The sequence below is a fragment of the Oncorhynchus nerka genome, linkage group LG7 (genome assembly GCF_034236695.1).
Source record: "Oncorhynchus nerka isolate Pitt River linkage group LG7, Oner_Uvic_2.0, whole genome shotgun sequence".
In the NCBI taxonomy this organism is placed as follows: domain Eukaryota; kingdom Metazoa; phylum Chordata; class Actinopteri; order Salmoniformes; family Salmonidae; genus Oncorhynchus; species Oncorhynchus nerka.
In genome coordinates this window covers 51,475,943-51,493,849 of record NC_088402.1, presented here as the reverse complement: position 1 = coordinate 51,493,849, position 17,907 = coordinate 51,475,943, and the positions used below count along the sequence as shown (strand labels likewise).

The 17,907-nt window shown below is 44.4% G+C and overlaps 1 protein-coding gene across 1 annotated transcript in view; it reads right to left on the bottom strand.

The window, feature by feature from the left end:
• LOC115131890 (bone morphogenetic protein 7-like) overlaps window positions 1-17,907 on the bottom strand; it is a 47,658-nt gene continuing 29,751 nt past the window's right edge. The window contains exons 2-7 of the mRNA XM_029663960.2: window positions 11,254-11,446; window positions 5,154-5,302; window positions 3,317-3,523; window positions 2,273-2,349; window positions 1,526-1,636; window positions 1-1,323 (exon numbers count right to left, since the gene is read on the bottom strand). Coding sequence (XP_029519820.1) covers window positions 1,174-1,323; window positions 1,526-1,636; window positions 2,273-2,349; window positions 3,317-3,523; window positions 5,154-5,302; window positions 11,254-11,446 — 887 coding nt within the window. The 3' untranslated portion in view covers window positions 1-1,173. The remainder of the gene's footprint in view (window positions 1,324-1,525; window positions 1,637-2,272; window positions 2,350-3,316; window positions 3,524-5,153; window positions 5,303-11,253; window positions 11,447-17,907) is intronic.

The window sequence follows — 17,907 nt, the reverse complement described above, 5'->3', positions numbered from 1 at the left end:
TGATGCTTCTCCGATTTTATTAAACCAGTTTTGCAGTAAAACAAAGACTGTTGCGTTGGCAGAGAGTACCAGCCTCGGCTCTCAATAAATAGTCCTCTTAAATAAGGAAGAGATAGACATCAGCCTTTACAGCAGAGGATAAAACGACAGACCATCCTAAAACCACCTGGAACACAGCAGACTCGTGGTGCTCAAGGTAATGGTACACATGTACACACACACACACCCTAGACACAATCTCTCTCTCTCGCTCTCTCTCTCTCTCTTTCATTCCCCAATCTTTCTCTTCCTTTTGTTTTTCTGAAACACTCTCTGTATTATTGCTTTTTATTGTAAAAAAAAAAACATTCAAGTCAGTCTAGTTTATAAAAAGAGCTACAGTATGTATATGAATGCATTTTCATTCTGAAAATAACTTTTACGTCTTTAAGACAATGTTTGGAATAAGGAGAGGAACAGGCTGAGTTATTCCCCATGACAAGGCTGTAGTGATAGGTCCATACTGATGATAGATTCAGCACTGTTACTGTGCAGGAAAAACAAATCTCTGAGCTAGCATGGTGAGAAACAGAGGAGGAAGAGAGAGAGAGAGAAAGAGAAAGAGAAAGAGAAAGAGAAAGAGCGAGAGAGAGAGAGAGAGAGAGAGAGAGAGAGAGACACAGGAGAAAAACCCTTAACATGCCCAAGACCAGGAAATAAATACACTTCTCTTTGTTTAAAAAACTATTTACACAGTATGGTCCATGAAGAGTCCATAGAGCATCCACACTTCCTATAGCCATTCAGTCATAAAAAACATACAAATACGTAATTGATCAAAAATATCTAGAAAAACAGAGTGAAATACAATAAAAAAACATTTAAATGAACAAAAGATTGTTAACTGTGTATACAATCACTGTTTAAAATGTCTCATACACAGTAGAAAGCACAGGAAGTATGTGTGTGTGTGTGTTCCATGTTGAACTCAATAAGCATGATTGTCTGCCCGGTCCTCATGTAGCTCCCGTCCAGGAGCTCAGCAAGGCACTCTGGGAAATGCAGTCCATTCATGTGTCCATTCAGGTGAATCTGGGGAAGAAAGTCTAGAGTCTCGATGAAAGTGACCTGCGTTGAGGGATATTTAGATGTGTGCGTGAGTGTGTGTGTGTGTGTTGAGAGGTTGGCTGTAGTCTAATGGCAGCCACAGGCTCTGACCACCATATTGCGGTACTTCTTGAGGATGACATTGGAGCTGTCGTCAAAGTAGAGCACTGAGATGGCATGGAGCTGGGTTGGGGCACAGCAGGGCTTAGGAATGGTGTCTGGGTTTATTAGGTGGACCTGCACATGGAGGGGGGGACAAGGACAGGGAATAGAAAGGTGGAAGTTAGAGTAAGGGAGACAACATCAAGTGAAAATAACTATGATAGCAAATATGATAGCATGTTAATGCATTTGTCTTTGTGTCGATGCTCTCTAGTACATTGACTGCACGAATGACACAAATGATAATACAAAGTAACGATTGTTCTTAGTTACTCACTAGTGTCTGCACGATGGCATGGTTTGTGGCGTTCATATAGGAGTTGAGAGGGAAGGCACACTCTCCCTCACAGTAGTATGCTGCATAGCCCTCTGGAGCTATGATCCAGTCCTGAGAGAGGGAGAGAGAGGGAGAGAGAGAGAGAGAGAGAGAGAGAGAGAGAGAGAGAGAGAGAGAGAGAGGGAGAGAGAGAGAGAGAGGGAGAGAGAGAGAGAGAGGGAGAGAGAGAGAGAGAGAGAGAGAGAGAGAGAGAGAGAGAGAGAGAGGGGGAGAGAGAGAGAGAGAGAGAGAGAGGGAGAGAGAGAGAGAGAGAGAGAGAGATGGCAGATAAAGAGAGGCACACCGTTATCCTCCATGTGAATGTGTAATCAGCATGCGATACATTCCACGGTAGTCATGGTAGTAGTAACAACAAGCTTCCTGGTTCTAAACTCTGAACTAACTGTGCATATTTTACTCTGGAGCCAATACGGCAATAAGTCTGCACCTCTCCTTAGCATATCCTACTGTTTACCCAGCTGTTGAAGTGAATATCATGGACAACATTGGGCCCTGTAAATCACTTTGGATTTAGGTCTCTGCTAAGAAAAGACGTTAGGGAGGACAGGGGGGAAAAGAGTAGTGAGAAAGAGATAAAGGCAGGAGAGTGAGAAAAAAGGAGAGATAGCGAGGGAGGGAGGGAGGATGAAAGAAAAGGAGAGAAGCGAAGGGGGAGAAATAGAGGAATGTGTGGGGTGCACTCGGTACCTGCCACCCCAGATCTCTGAAGCTGACGTAGAGCTCGTGTTTCTTACACGCCTGCTTCTGATCAGCACTGCTGTTCTCTGGGGGTAAACAGTGTCAATATTATTGCACGGAAACATAGAATCTTACTGTACATGGAATCAGTCTATGTTTTATAGGCCTAAACCTTCACGGTTTAGGGACCTTGACCCTTGTGCCTTCTGTATCCTTCCACGGCATAGAACACATGGGAGAGGGGACAAAGAGCCTGCAACCGTCTCTTTCACCAATCCGTTCTCTTTCACCACTCCGTTCTTTCCCCTCTCTTTTCCATTCTCTCCCTCCCTCCCTCCCTCCCCTCCCTCCCTCTGGTAACCCGTACCCTCATGGGTTCTGTCCCAGTCAGTTGTTCGGATTGGGAATGATCATGAACGACTGGTTCTCATCAACTCTTAAAAAAAAGAGACCATTCAAACTTCCAAACAGGCCCATTTGGCCCATGTGTGCTAGGCTGGTCCAGCCCCCACCCCCCTCACACACAGTGCAGATGTACTCTGCCACAAACGTGGGTCCTGCCTTCGCTTCATGTCGGGTTCTTGGCCCTGTCTGTCCACTCCGTAAGGCTCGTGTCAATAAACACGCCAGCTATTTGAAGCCCAGGCATTATGGTGTAATGTTTCAGAGCTCTGCATAAACACAGCGCTCTCACATCTCACACCGTAAGGTCCCTATGAACTATGTACAATCTGTTACGGGATATTCAGAAAAAAAGGCATTCTCAGAGTGGTTTGGAGGGGGAAAATGTGTGTGATTTGTGCGTGAGTTGTGCGTGCGTGTGCGCGCGCGCGCGTGTGTGTGTGTGCGTACGTGTGTGCATGTTTGCCGGCCATTGGAGATATGTGGAGAATTCTGGTAAGGAGGCTGTGTTAGACAGCAATAGCTCTGGCCTCCATCTCTCTCCCATTTCACCTGGAGCCAGCGTCACTACCCCAGCATATACCAACATATCACAATGGAATTTCAGTGCATTCCCTAAGCTTCCCTTACCCCTCATCCCCCAGTCCCTACCTGCAATGTTGGCCACTCGGAGTGCCTCCTGGCCCTTGTTGGCCCCTTTGGAGCGGTTGGGGTTGCGTTGTTTGGTGCCCCCTGTTGCTGAGCGGATGCTGCGCAGGTGCACCTCGGTGGCTTTGAAGAAAGCCACCATGAAGGGTTGTTTATTCTGAGGACCACTGCGGCCGATCAGCCCTGCCAACCGCGGGTTCACACTCACACCTGCAGGGAGAGGCACAGTGGACAAAGGGTCAGAGACATTGCCTGTGTGTGTGTGTGTTTTAAGTTTCAAGTAGTATTAGTCGTATGTACAGGATACACATGGTATACACCGTCCAATGAAATGTTTACTTGTATCGTGTGTGTGTGTGTGTGTGTGTGTGTGTGTGTGTGTGTGTGTGTGTGTGTGTGTGTGTGTGTGTGTGTGTGTGTGTAGTGTGACTATGTGTGTGTGAATGTGTATCTAAAGTGTGTGTGACTATGTGTGTGTGACTATGTGTGTGTGTGTGTGTGTGTGTGTGTGTGTGACTATGTGTGTGACTATGTGTGTGTGACTGTGTATCTAAAGTGTGTGTGGTCCACTCAGTTTCTAATGAGAACCATTTCTTTAGTCTGTGTAATCCTGAAATGGATGTTTTCCCAAATATGAGGTTTTCCTCCCTAAATTCCTTTCTTTCTTTCTTTCTTTCTTTCTTTCTTTCTTTCTTTCTTTCTTTCTTTCTCCCTCTCCCTCTCCCTCTCTTTCTCTCCCCCTCTCTCTCTCTCTCTCTTTCTCTCCCCCTCTCTCTCTCTCTCTCTCTCTCGTTCTCTCATTCACTCCCAGTTTAGACCTTGGAAACATCAAGAACCAAAGTAGTACCACACATCAAAGAGGAACACTCTCTCCCAATGGATCTGACTGTGTCTAGTCTGTGTGTGTGTGTGTGTGTGTGTGTGTGTGTGTGTGTGTGTGTGTGTGTGTGTGTGTGTGTGTGTGTGTGTGTGTGTGTGTGTGTGTGTGTGTGTGTGTGTGTGTGTGATGTTCACTCAGAGGAATGTGCCTGTGATGATGGTGCCGAGGTAAACTCAGGTTGCCAGCAGCCCACGGCAACAGGACATCCCACGCGCCTGTCAGCACACGCCTGTGCCCATACTCCCTCCCAACACACGCACACACACAAAGACATACACACATACACAAACAGCCCCTAACATCCTGCTATCACCACTGAGATAACAGTCTCCTCAGAAACACTGTCATGCTGTGCTACTGTTGATGCTGCTGTTGTTGTTATTGTTTGTCGATGAGAGACATCCTGACATTTCCAGGGTAGAAATATATCCACGCTACATGTTGTTGGTTTTAATCTCTTCTGAATGAGTCATAATGATGATGAGGGTATAGTGAATGATGTTAAATAACGAAGGCCTGTATTCTCTATCAATGTCTTCTGTCTCTGTGCTGTGTGCTGGTAGAGCATGTGACATTGGTATGCACTGAGGTCATACTGTTCGTGCGGTCTCGTGTCCTTAAATGAATCCAGGCAAACAAAGAGGTGTAATGGGTTCACACTCAAAAATATGTTGCATAAAGCTTACTTCATTATTCACTGTTCTGAATTATTTGCACTGCATCAGGTATAGCGTACACAGACGTTTTGGGAACTCTATCCCCGAAGCAGTGAAAATAAGAAAGAAAAAAACATTGAATCATGTAATAAGCTTCATGCAACATCTTTTTGGGGGACCTGATCCTAGATCAGTACTCGGACGCTATATTGATATGGGCCAATGTGCCTATTGAGTTTGAACCCTCATACAGTTGTTGTGATTTAGAGAGCTCCCTCTGGGTGCTGGGCCTGCTTCTACTCACCGTCAGTACTCTCCAGAGCCAGCTGCAGGCCCAGGTTGTGTCCAGGGTTCAAGACCCATTGGTTACTGGTCACTGTCAAATCAAACACCAGCCAGCCGTCCTCAGCCGCCCAGATGACCCTCGAGTCCAACAGAAACAGGTCTGACTCCCTGGAGGAGAAACACACACACGCATGAGTAAAAACACACAGACAAACACACAGACAAAGACACACACTCACACACAAGCCTGCATACATAGAAAGGACGTTTGATTGTGTGAGGTTGAGCGAGTGAAGCATGGAACTGAGGAGAAGAGTGATCAGGGCGATAGAGAAAGAGAGGGAGAAAGAGAGGGAGGGAGGGGTCCAGATGGTGAAGCCCAGGGGAACACTTCATTTCCTTAATTGACAATAATGGCTTTATAAACGACTGCATACTGAACACACTGTCCATCACACACTGGAATTAAGGGGGAGAACCAGAGAGAGGGAGAGGGAGAGAAAGAAACAGAGAACGAGGGAGAGAGAGAGAGGCAGAGAGAAAGAGAGAGAGGCAGAGAGAGAGAGAGAGAGAGAGAGGCAGAGAAAGAAACCGAGAACAAGGGACAGCGAGAGAGTAAAAGAAAGAGAGAGAGAGAGAAACAGAGAGAGAGAGAGAGAGAGAGAGAGAGAGAGAGAGAGAGAAAGAAAGAAAGAAAGAAAGAAAGAAAGAAAGAAAGAAAGAAAGAAAGAAAGAAAGAAAGAAAGAAAGAGAGAGAGAGACTCGTACATTTCCTCAGTGAAAACGATGTACTGAGCAAATGCCAAATTGGCTTTTTACCAAATTACAGTACGACAGACCACGTATTCAGCCTGCACATCCTAATTGACAAACAAACAAACCAAAACAAAGGCAAAGTCTTCTCATGCTTTGTAGTTTTCAAAAAAGCTTTAATCTCATATTGGCATGATGGTCTGTTATACAAATTGATGGAAAGTTGTGTTGGGGGAAAAACATACAACATTATCAAATCCATGAACTCAAACAACAAGTGTGTGGTTAAAATAGGCTAAAAACACACATATTTCTTTTCACATGGCTGTGGGGTGAGACAGGGATGCAGCTTAAGCCACACCCTCTTCAACATATATATCAACAAATTGGCGAGCGCAGCTATTCCCAAACTGGGGTACGCAATGCCGTCGGGGGTACACCAAATAAAAATGTGGTACACATTTTAAAACAGTACATTTAGATTTTCCAACAGGGCTATACATTTGGGTGGTGTTTTTTCTTGCCTGAGTAGCCTCTTTTCACTGCCAAAAATGTAATTAAACCATCTAGTGTTCAATCGAAATAACAACACAATGTCAAATACAGGTTGCCTAGTCAAATAATTAACATCCAATCACATTAACCATTACTCTCTCGCTGGAATTTCACTAACGGTCCGTATGTATCCAAACGTAGCTACTGCTCATTCCGTTTGCTCGAAAATATAGATATGGTAAAAAAAGTATGGAGACACATACCAGCTCCTACCAACACCTGTCAACGACACAAGTTGTTCAGCTTCCACGAGCACATCCAAGCATCAGTAATTCTACATTTGTTGTTAGCCCAGCTAGCATGAACACTGACAGTTGTGAATCTGATGCAGCCAAAGAGCTACTGCCCCCTTACCCGGGAAAGCACCGAAAGGGACGTTGGACCATCGATGAAGCGCAAATATGATGAGAACTACATTGATTTGAGGTTCACTTATATTGTCTTTCCTCAGCCACAGTGTGTTATATGTGCAAAAGTACTATCTCAGAACTCAATGAAACCTTCACTCTTGCGCAGATATTTAGAAACAAAACATGACCATTTGACAAATAAGCCTCTGGAGTTTTTGGAGCGAGAATTAAGATGACTTTCGAGTAGTAAGACATGAATAAAAGCAACAAATACCATTAATAAGAATGGGCTAAAATCATTTTACATGGTGCGCTACCGAGTGGCTAGGACAGGCAAGCCCCATACCATTGTGGAGGACTTAATTATACCTGCTGCCGTGGATATGGTTGCGACAATGCTAGGGGAAAAGGACAACAAAAACTATACAGACAATGCTGTAAGGATCGACGCTGGAGGCAAGAAGCAGGTACAGAGAGAACATTTATTAAACAACAGAAATGAAGCAGGACAGGAACAGCGTCTGGACAGGGGACGAAATAACACCATCAATGCTGACACAGGGAACAAACGGGGGAGCAGACAATTATAGACGGGCAATCAACAACATGAAGGAGTCCAGGCGTGTCCAATGAGCACTGCGTAATGATGGTAACAGGTGTGCGTAATGAAGAGCAGCCTGGCACCCTCGAGCGCCAGAGATGGAGAACGGCCGTTGGCATGACAAACGCCTTCATCAAACAACCCTGTTTCACAGCACATCATGGCAGGAGATGTTTTGAAACAATTACTGCTGCGCATACAAGCAAGTAAATTCTATGCATTACAGCTGGATGAGTCAACAAACGTGGCAGGACTGGCACAGCTCCTGGTATATGTCCAGGGGGTGTTTATATGTTTATAGGGGGTCAATTAAGGAAGATATCCTCTTCTGAAAACAGTTGGAAACCAGGACAACTGGAGAGGATATTTTTTAACAGCTTTGTGACACATCAAATGGACTTTGGTGGTCAAGATGTGTTGGTATCTGTACTGATGGCGCAAAAGCCATGACAGGGAGACAGAGATGAGTGGTAACGCGCATGCAAGGAGTTACTTCCGATGCCACTTGGGTACACTGCAGCATCCACTGAGAAGCTTTTGCTGCCAAGGGAATGCCTGACAGCTTGAAAGATGTTTTGGACACTAGAGTGAAAATTGTTAACCTGGTTAACCAAATAGGCACATTTTGGCAGACCTGATACAACATTTTGAACATAAATGCAATGGTTCATTGGATCAGTCTAACACTTTGCACATACACTGCTGCCATATAGTGGCCAAAATCTAAATTGCAACTAGAGTCCTAAGTCAGATAATGGCCTTTCTCTTACATTTCAAAGATGATGGAACAACAAAAAAATACAAAAGAATGCATGTTGTTTTCTTTGTATTATCTTTTAACAGATCTAATGTGTTATATTCTCCTACATTAATTTCACATTTCCACAAACTTCAAAATGTTTCTTTTCAAATGGTATCAAGAATATGCATATCCTTTTTTCAGTTCCTCAGCTACAGGCAGTTAGATTTGGGTATGTCATTTTAGGCTAAATTTGAAAAAAAGGGTCTGATCCTTAAGAGGTTTTTGGAGCTCTTCTCTGTCTGCATTAACAAGAACAACACACAGGTCTTTCCATCATTGTATGATATTTTGTGTGCAAATTAACTCTAGTTTACGGACAATGTCAAATGTGATATAGCAAAGCACCTGAGTGAGTTGGGTGCGCAATTATGCAGGTACTTTCCCGAAACTCACGACACAAGCAACTAGATCCATTATCCCTTTGATGCCCTGCCTCCAGTCCACTTACCAATATCTGAACTAGAGATTCTCATCAAATTGCAACAAGGGGTTCTGTGAAGATTTATTTTAAGCAGAAGCCACTGCCAGATTTATGGATAGGGCTGCGCTCAGAGTATCCTGCCTTGGCAAATCGCGCTGTTAAGACACGGATACCATTTGCAACCACGTACATATGTGAGAGTGGATTCTCGGCCCTCACTAGCATGAAACTAAATACAGGCACAGACTGCGTGTGGAAAATGATTTAAGACTGAGACTCTCTCCAATACAACACAACATTGCAGAGTTATGTGCATCCTTACAAGCACATCCTTCCCAACCTGTGGTGAGTTATTCACCATTTTTGATGAACAAATAAGGTTTCATATGTAAGATGGCTAAATAAAGAGCAAAATAATTGATTATTATAATATTATTATTTGTGCCCTGGTCCTATAAGAGCTCTCTGTCACTTCCCACGAGCCAGGTTGTGACAAAAACTCACACTCATTCTTATGTTTAATAAATGCATGTAAGTCGCTCTGGATAAGAGCGTCTGCTAAATGACTTAAATGTTAAATGTAAATGTAATAGTGTGTGTGTGTGTGTGTGTGTGTGTGGCAGGATTACATTGATGCCAAAAAAGCAACATTTGAGAGTGTGCTGACCCTGGTGCTAAAGGGGGTACGCAGCTGAAGGCTGAATGTTTGAAGTGGTACAGGACTATAAAAAGTTTGGGAACCACAGCACTAGAGCACACAAAAAACTATACATACCTTGGCCTAAACATCAGCACCACAGGTAACTTCCACAAAGCTGTGAACAAGCTGAGACAAGGCATGAAAGACCTTATATGCCATCAAAGAACATAAAATTTGATGTATCAATTAGGATCTGTCTAAAAAATACTTGAATGAGTTATAGAACCCATTGCCCTTTATGGTTGTCTGGGGTCCGCTCACCAACCAAGAATTCATAAAATGTGACAAACACCAAATTGAGACTCTGCATGCAGAATTCTGCAAAAATACCCTCTGTGTACAATGTAAAACACCAAATAATGCATGCAGAGCAGAATTAGGCCGATACCCACTAATTACCAAAGTCAGGAAAATAGACATTAAATTCCACAACCACCTAAAAGGAAGCGATTCCCGAAACTTCCATAACAAAGCCATCACCTACAGAGAGATGAATCTGGAGAAGAGTCCCCTAAAGCAAGCTGGTCCTGGGGCTCTGTTCACAAACACAAACAGACACCACAGTGCCCCGGGACAGCAACACAATTAGACCAAACCAAATCATGAGAAAACAAAAATATAATTACTTGACATATTGAAAATAATTAACAAAAAAACTGAGCAAACTAGAATGCTTTTTGGCCCTAAACAGAGAGTACACAGTGGCAGAATACCTGACCACTGTGACTGACCCAAACTTAATGAAAGCTTTGACTATGTACAGACTCAATGAGCATAGCCTTGCTATTGAGAAAGGCCGCCGTAGGCAGACCTGGCTCTCAAGAGTAGACAGGCTATGTGCACACTGCCAACAAAATGAGGTGGAAACTGAGCTGCACTTCCTAACCTCCAGCGAAATGTATGACCATATTGGAGACACATATTTCCCTCAGATTACACAGATCCAATTTTGATAAACTCCCATATCTATTGGGTGAAATACCACAGTGTGCCATCACAGCAGCAAGATGTGTGACCTGTTGCCACAAGGAAAGGGCAACCTGTGAAGAACAAACACCATTGTAAATACAACCAATATTTATGTTTATTTATTTTCCATTTTATACTTAAACTATTTGCACATCGTCAAAACACTGTATATAGACATAATATGACATTTGAAATGTTTTCATTCATTTTGTGTGTAATGTTTACTGTCATTTTTATTGTTTATTTCAATTTTGTTTATTATCTACTTCACTTCCTTTGGCAATGTTAACATATGTTTCCCATGCCAATAAACTAAATTGAATTGAGAGAGAGAGAGAGAGAGAGAGAGAGAGAGAGAGAGAGAGAGAGAGAGGCAGAGAGAGAGGCGGGGAGAGTGAGAGAGAGCAAGAGAGGCATAGAAAGAGATAGAAAGAAACACACATAAGAGAAAACCATTTCAGTGTCCAACTCACTACCACTGTTTTAATGTGGGATGTTGTTCTCTTTTTCTCCTCATTTTCCTTTCTGATATTATATCCTTTCTTCTTCATGTATCTATTAATTCCTCCCAGACCAGGGTTATTCTACTGACAGAGGGCATAGTGTGTCATAGAGCTCTGGTTCAGACAATATAAATGATATTATCCCAAACCCATAACCTTAACCCTTTATCTAACCCTAACCCTCATGTTAACCCTAACCCTAACCTTAACCCCAATCCCCTATCCCTAAACCTAAAACTAAACCTATCCCCTAACCCTAAACCTAAACCCTAAGCCTAAAATAGTATTTTTCCTTGTGGGGACTGAATTTTCATTATTTTACCACACACTCACACACACACACACACACACACACACACACACACACACACACACACACACACACACACACACACACACACACACACACACACACACACACACACACACACACACACACACACACACACACATACACACCCTCACCTGTCAATGTGTTCCTCCAGCACCTGGTAGACACTGATGCGGAAGGTTTCATTGTCAAAGCGTTCGTGGATGAAGTCCTTATAGATGCGGAACTCTGCAGTGGTGACCGCTTCCCCCTCAGGAATACGTGATAGGTCGAAACGGAACTCTCGGTGGTGCCGCCTGACGGGTAGGAGCTCTGTATCGTGTTCCACTGGAACACGTAAACACACAAACAGGATGAGACAAACAGAACACCACAAACACAAATGCACACACACTATAATGAGTCTGACAGAAGGTAGAACAGACAGGCAGGCAGACAGACAGATGGACAGACTGTCTATCACAGTCTTGAGTCCTGACATATTCACCCTTATACATCCTTGGATGATGTAGTGAGACAGACACATCCATCCATGTTCTCCATGTGGTTCTCTGAATGGATGTCTCCTTCATGTGGCACATGGACTACACTGCTAGAGAGCTACATGTGGTGCTGGTGCTACAGCATTATGATTGAGAGATGCATGTGGTGCTGGTGCTACAGCCTTATGATTGAGAGATGCATGTGGTGCTGGTGCTACAGCCTTATGATTGAGAGATGCATGTGGTGCTACAGCCTTATGATTGAGAGATTCATGTGGTGCTGGTGCTAAAGCCTTATGATTGAGAGATGCATGTGGTGCTGGTGATACAGCCTTATGATTGAGAGATGCATGTGGTGCTGGTGCTACAGCCTTATGATTGAGAGATGCATGTGGTGCTGGTGCTACAGCCTTATGATTGAGAGATGCATGTGGTGCTGGTGCTAAAGCCTTATGATTGAGAGATGCATGTGGTGCTGGTGCTACAGCCTTATGATTGAGAGATGCATGTGGTGCTGGTGCTACAGCCTTATGATTGAGAGATGCATGTGGTGCTGGTGCTACAGCCTTATGATTGAGAGATTCATGTGGTGCTGGTGCTACAGCCTTATGATTGAGAGATGCATGTGGTGCTGGTGCTACAGCCTTATGATTGAGAGATGCATGTGGTGCTGGTGCTACAGCCTTATGATTGAGAGATGCATGTGGTGCTACAGCCTTATGATTGAGAGATTCATGTGGTGCTGGTGCTAAAGCCTTATGATTGAGAGATGCATGTGGTGCTGGTGCTACAGCCTTATGATTGAGAGATGCATGTGGTGCTGGTGCTACAGCCTTATGATTGAGAGATTCATGTGGTGCTGGTGCTACAGCCTTATGATTGAGAGATTCATGTGGTGCTGGTGCTACAGCCTTATGATTGAGAGATGCATGTGGTGCTGGTGCTACAGCCCTATGATTGAGAGATGCATGTGGTGCTGGTGCTACAACCTTATGATTGAGAGCTACTTGTGGTGCTGGTGCTACAGCCCTATGATTGAGAGATGCATGTGGTGCTGGTGCTACAGCCTTATGATTGAGAGACGTATGTGCTGCTGGTGCTAAAGCCTTATGATTGAGAGATGCATGTGGTTCTGGTGCTACAGCCTTATGATTGAGAGATGCAGGTGGTGATGGTGCTACAGCCCTACGATTGAGAGCTACTAGTGGGGCTGGTGATATAGCCTTATGATTTAGAGATGCATGTGGTGATGGTGCTACAGCCTTATGATTGAGAGATGCATGTGGTGCTGATGCTACAGCCCTATGATTGAGAGATGCATGTGGTGCTGGTGCTACCGCCCTATGACTGAGAGATGCACATGGTGTTGGTGCTACAGCCTTATGATTGAGAGATGCATGTGGTTCTGGTGCTACCGCCCTATGATTGAGAGATGCATGTGGTTCTGGTGCTACAGCCCTATGATTGAGAGATGCATGTGGTGCTGGTGCTACAGCCCTATGAATGAGAGATGCATGTGGTGCTGGTGCTACCGCCTTGTGATTGAGAGATGCATGTGGTGCTGGTGCTACAGCCCTATGATTGAGAGATGCATGTGGTGTTGGTGCTACAGCCTTATGATTGAGAGATGCATGTGGTGCTGGTGCTACAGCCCTATGATTGAGAGATGCATGTGCTTCTGGTGCTACAGCCCTATGATTGAGAGATGCATGTGGTTCTGGTGCTACAGCCCTATGATTGAGAGATGCATGTGGTTCTGGTGCTACAGCCCTATGATTGAGAGATGCATGTGGTTCTGGTGCTACAGCCTTATGATTGAGAGATGCATGTAGTTCTGGTGCTACAGCCCTATGATTGAGAGATGCATGTGCTTCTGGTGCTACAGCCCTATGATTGAGAGATGCATGTGGTTCTGGTGCTACAGCCCTATGATTGAGAGATGCATGTGGTTCTGGTGCTACAGCCCTATGATTGAGAGATGCATGTGGTTCTGGTGCTACAGCCTTATGATTGAGAGATGCATGTGGTTCTGGTGCTACAGCCCTATGATTGAGAGATGCATGTGGTTCTGGTGCTACAGCCTTATGATTGAGAGATGCATGTGGTTCTGGTGCTACAGCCTTATGATTGAGAGATGCATGTGGTGCTGGTGCTACAACCCTATGATTGAGAGATGCATGTGGTTCTGGTGCTACAGCCCTATGATTGAGAGATGCATGTGGTTCTGGTGCTACAGCCCTATGATTGAGAGATGCATGTGGTTCTGGCGCTACAGCATGTGGTGCTGACAGGTGCTGACAGCTTTACAATACCCTTTTCGCTCTCTTCCTCTCCGAACCCTAGAGACGCATCTCTCCTCTCCTCCTCTCCTCCTCTCATCTGGATCTCATGAGGTGGAGTACACACTCACACCACATATGCACACATACAGTTGTGGCCAAATATATTGGCACCCTTGCACTTCTTCTTAAATAATTCCCTATTTCTTCTGAAATAAGTTGAAATGTAAAAATAAAAAGTTAGGTAACCACATATTTTTATTGGATTAAAACCTTGCACAACCAAATACATTTTTGTAAACTTAAGTTTACAATGTTCAATTAGAAAATAAAGACAAATGGCATGGACAAATGTATTGGCAGCTAGTACTTGGTTACACCACCTTTGGCCAAGATAACTGCAGACAAACGCTTATTGTAGCTTGCTGCACTTTTCTACTGACAATTTGGCCCACTTTTCAGCAGCAAACTGCTCTAATTCCTCAATATTTAAGGGATGCCCTCCACCAACTTCTGTTTTCAGAGCTCGCCATAGGTTTAGGGCGTTTCAGATCTGGACTCTTCGCTGGCCACTGAAGAACAGTCCAGCATCTCTTCTTAACCATTCCTTGGTGATTTTGGATGTGTGTTTGGGGTCGTTGTCCTGCTGAGAAGACCCACAACCTTCAATGGAGACCCAGTTTTTAGACACTGGGTTAAACATTGGACTACAAAAACACCTGATAATCTGAAGATGTCATGATGCCTTGTGCACATTCAAGGCTCCCAGTACCAGAGGCAGCAAAGCAACCCCACCGTATTTGTTGGCAGTTATCTTTTCATTTTAAATGTTTTTTAATTTCACCTTTATTCAACCAGGTAAGCCAGTTGAGAACAAGTTCTCATTTACAAGATTTTAGAAAGGCAGGGCAGGATGGATATTAGGTCTGTAACAGTTTGGGTCTAGAGTGTCTCCCCCTTTGAAAAGAGGGATGACCGCGGCAGCTTTCCAATCTTTGGGGATCTCAAACGATACGAAAGGCTTGAATAGGCTAGTAATCTTGGCAAATGGCAGTGCAACCAATTGGTGCCAATCACTTTGTCCATGCCATTTGTCTTTATTTTCTCAATTAAAATTGTAATGTTGAAAATACAATAACAAGGTGTGGATACCAAACGTTTTTGTTGAATTTCAACTGTACGCGCAGACACACACACAAGGTAGAAGTACGAGGATCTCCCCATCTCCACTCCTCTTCACCCCACCAGATCCCCGGAAGCTATACCCCTGACCCTGACATCTCATGTCCCAGCAGCATGTCCCAGTGGGCACTGCCTTGTCTGTCATCATCTCCAGGCTTTGCCTCCCCCTCTTCTCCCACCCCCACACGGAGCTAGCAACATTAGGGTTATATCTTTCATTTTGCATGGGGGCTACATGTTCTGAATATTATGTGTCTCTGTCAATGTTGTCAAAGTCACTTTGGAAAATGTGTCTGCTACACGACCAGTGCATGTGTTTTCCATCCCTGTGTGTCTCTGAGTCGATAGGAAGTCACATGTTTCTCAGTTGGATCACAGAGAACTCCACTATGATCTAATTTACTCTTCCCCTCCCTCCCTCCCTCCTTCCTCCCTCCCTCCCATCCCCTCCTCTTTTCAGTTGTGATCAGGACAGGGCCTGATGACCTAAGCCCACCAACCAACCCTCTCTAGCACCCCATCACCCTGCTCCCCACTCAACAGCTCTTTATCAGACAGACCACCTCTGAACTCTGAGCAGCTTTTGCTGTACTGCCAATGACACATCTCTGCCAAGGCCTCCAGTCCACACACACACACACACACACACACACACACACACACACACACACACACACACACACACACACACACACAAAGGGAATACACACGCATAGACCGAAACACACACACCAGTTTTATACACTGAGATGTCAGATGCCATTGTCCTTGTGCTGTACCAGCTGCTATGGATGTGAGTGAGCAAAGCTGATCCACTGAGGAGAACACATTGTCCATTGATGAGTGTTTGGATTCTATTCAGTGTCTCCTGTCTCCTACTCTTTTAATCTCTTTATCTCTGATTCTTCTTTTTACTGTTATGGTAATTCTCCCTATCTACCCTCACTCTAGCTACCCTCACTACTGTACCTCTTGATCACTTTGTCCCTGTTATTCATATCGAACACATAACACAGAGACAGAAACGGTGTGTGTGTGTGTGTGTGTGCGTGCGCGCGCACGTGTGTGTGTGTGTGTGTGTTGTACAAAGGCAGCACTGTCTGACTGGGCAGTGAGTGCAGGGTAAAGACATGGATCTAATTACTGTTGAATGTGGGACAGCTCTCTCTCTCTCTCTCTCTCTCTCTCATTACTGGGCCTGCTGGCTTCTAGGCTCCTATTGTCCTGGCTCTTCCATAGGCACCCATAGTGTATAATGTGTGTGTGTATGTATAATCCAGGCTGTTCACTAGAAATAGACTTCGTTTTGAAAAGGTCCTGAGAATGCCTATATGCCTTCCTCGGCACTCACCTATAAAAAAGAACAACTATTGCCCAGCACTGGCGCAAACTCACGATGCTCAGCGTCAAAGCACACTGCTCAGAACAAAGTGCGCTGCTCTGACCGCTACACCACGGCACACAATGCTCTTGCAAGAAAATACTTGAAATAGCAAGTTGTCTTTAAGGGAAATTACACCCAAAAACGATCTTTTGGTTTGTATTTCTGTGTTTTGAAAGATAAATATCTTGCAAACTTGATGGCTTTACGTACAAAACATTTTGGGATATCATCAATGCTCATGAAACAAATACAAACCAGTTTTTCTTGAATTATTTTTGTTTTAATCTTTCCCCAAACCATAGCCCTAACCTTAACCACTCGGAATGAATGCGTCAAAAAATTGACGTTCATCCATAATACGTAGAACTTCAAAGTGAAACTTTGAGAACTTGTTGGTATAATCCACTTACCCTCGTACCGCCCCACCAGTACAGCCACCCCATCCATTCCACACCTGTGCTATAGGCCTGCCATGTGAATGGGGGCTTTCATAATGCCACCGTCCTGAGTCATCCTTAAAAGGTTCAACTGAGTGTGTCCACAATACATACATTATACTACTGTAACTGACTGGAGCCTGACAGGAGAGACATCTGGAACGCTCTCAGTGCTGCCAACACCTGCTCCTCTCCCCTCTTCTCTTCTCTTTTCTCCCCTCCCCTCCCCTCCCCTCCTCTCTTCGCCTCTCTTCTCTTCTCCTCTATTCTCATCTCTTCTCCTCTATTCTCCTCCCCCCCGACTAAATTTCCCCTCTGAGCTTCAATTGATAGCCTTACGGTCTCCTGCAAAACGTCTTGATGAACTTGGGAATTTCTTTTTCCACGGATGATAGCAAGCTGTCCAGGCCCTGAGGCAGCAAAGCAGCCCCCAAACCATGATGCTCCCTTCACCATAGTTTACAATTGGTATGAGGTATTGATGTTGCCGTGCTGTGCCTTTTTTCTCCACACATAGTGTTGTGAGTTCCTTCCGAACTACACAACTTTCATCTGTCCACAGAATATTTTGCCAGTAGCGCTGTGGAACATCCAGGTGCTCTTTTGCAAACTTCAGACGTGCAGAAAAAACAAAAATGGACAGCAATGGCTTCTTCCGCGTTGTCCTCCCATGAACACCATTCTTGTTAATTGTTATGTTTGTAGACTCGTCAACAGAGATGTTATTATCTTCCAGAGATTTCTGTAAGTCTTTAGCTGACACTAGGATGCTTCTTAACCTCATTGAGCATTCTGCCCTGTGCTCTTGCAGTCATCTTTGCAGGACGGCCACTCCTAGAGAGAGTAGCAACAGTGCTGAAATTTCTCCATTTATAGACAATTTGTCTTACCGTGGACTGACTTTTAGAGATACTTTTGTAACCCTTTCCAGCTTTATGCAAGGCAACAATTCTTAATCTTAGGTTTTCTGAGATCTCTTTTGTTCGAGGCATGGTTCTTCTCAGGCAATGCTTCTTGTGAATAG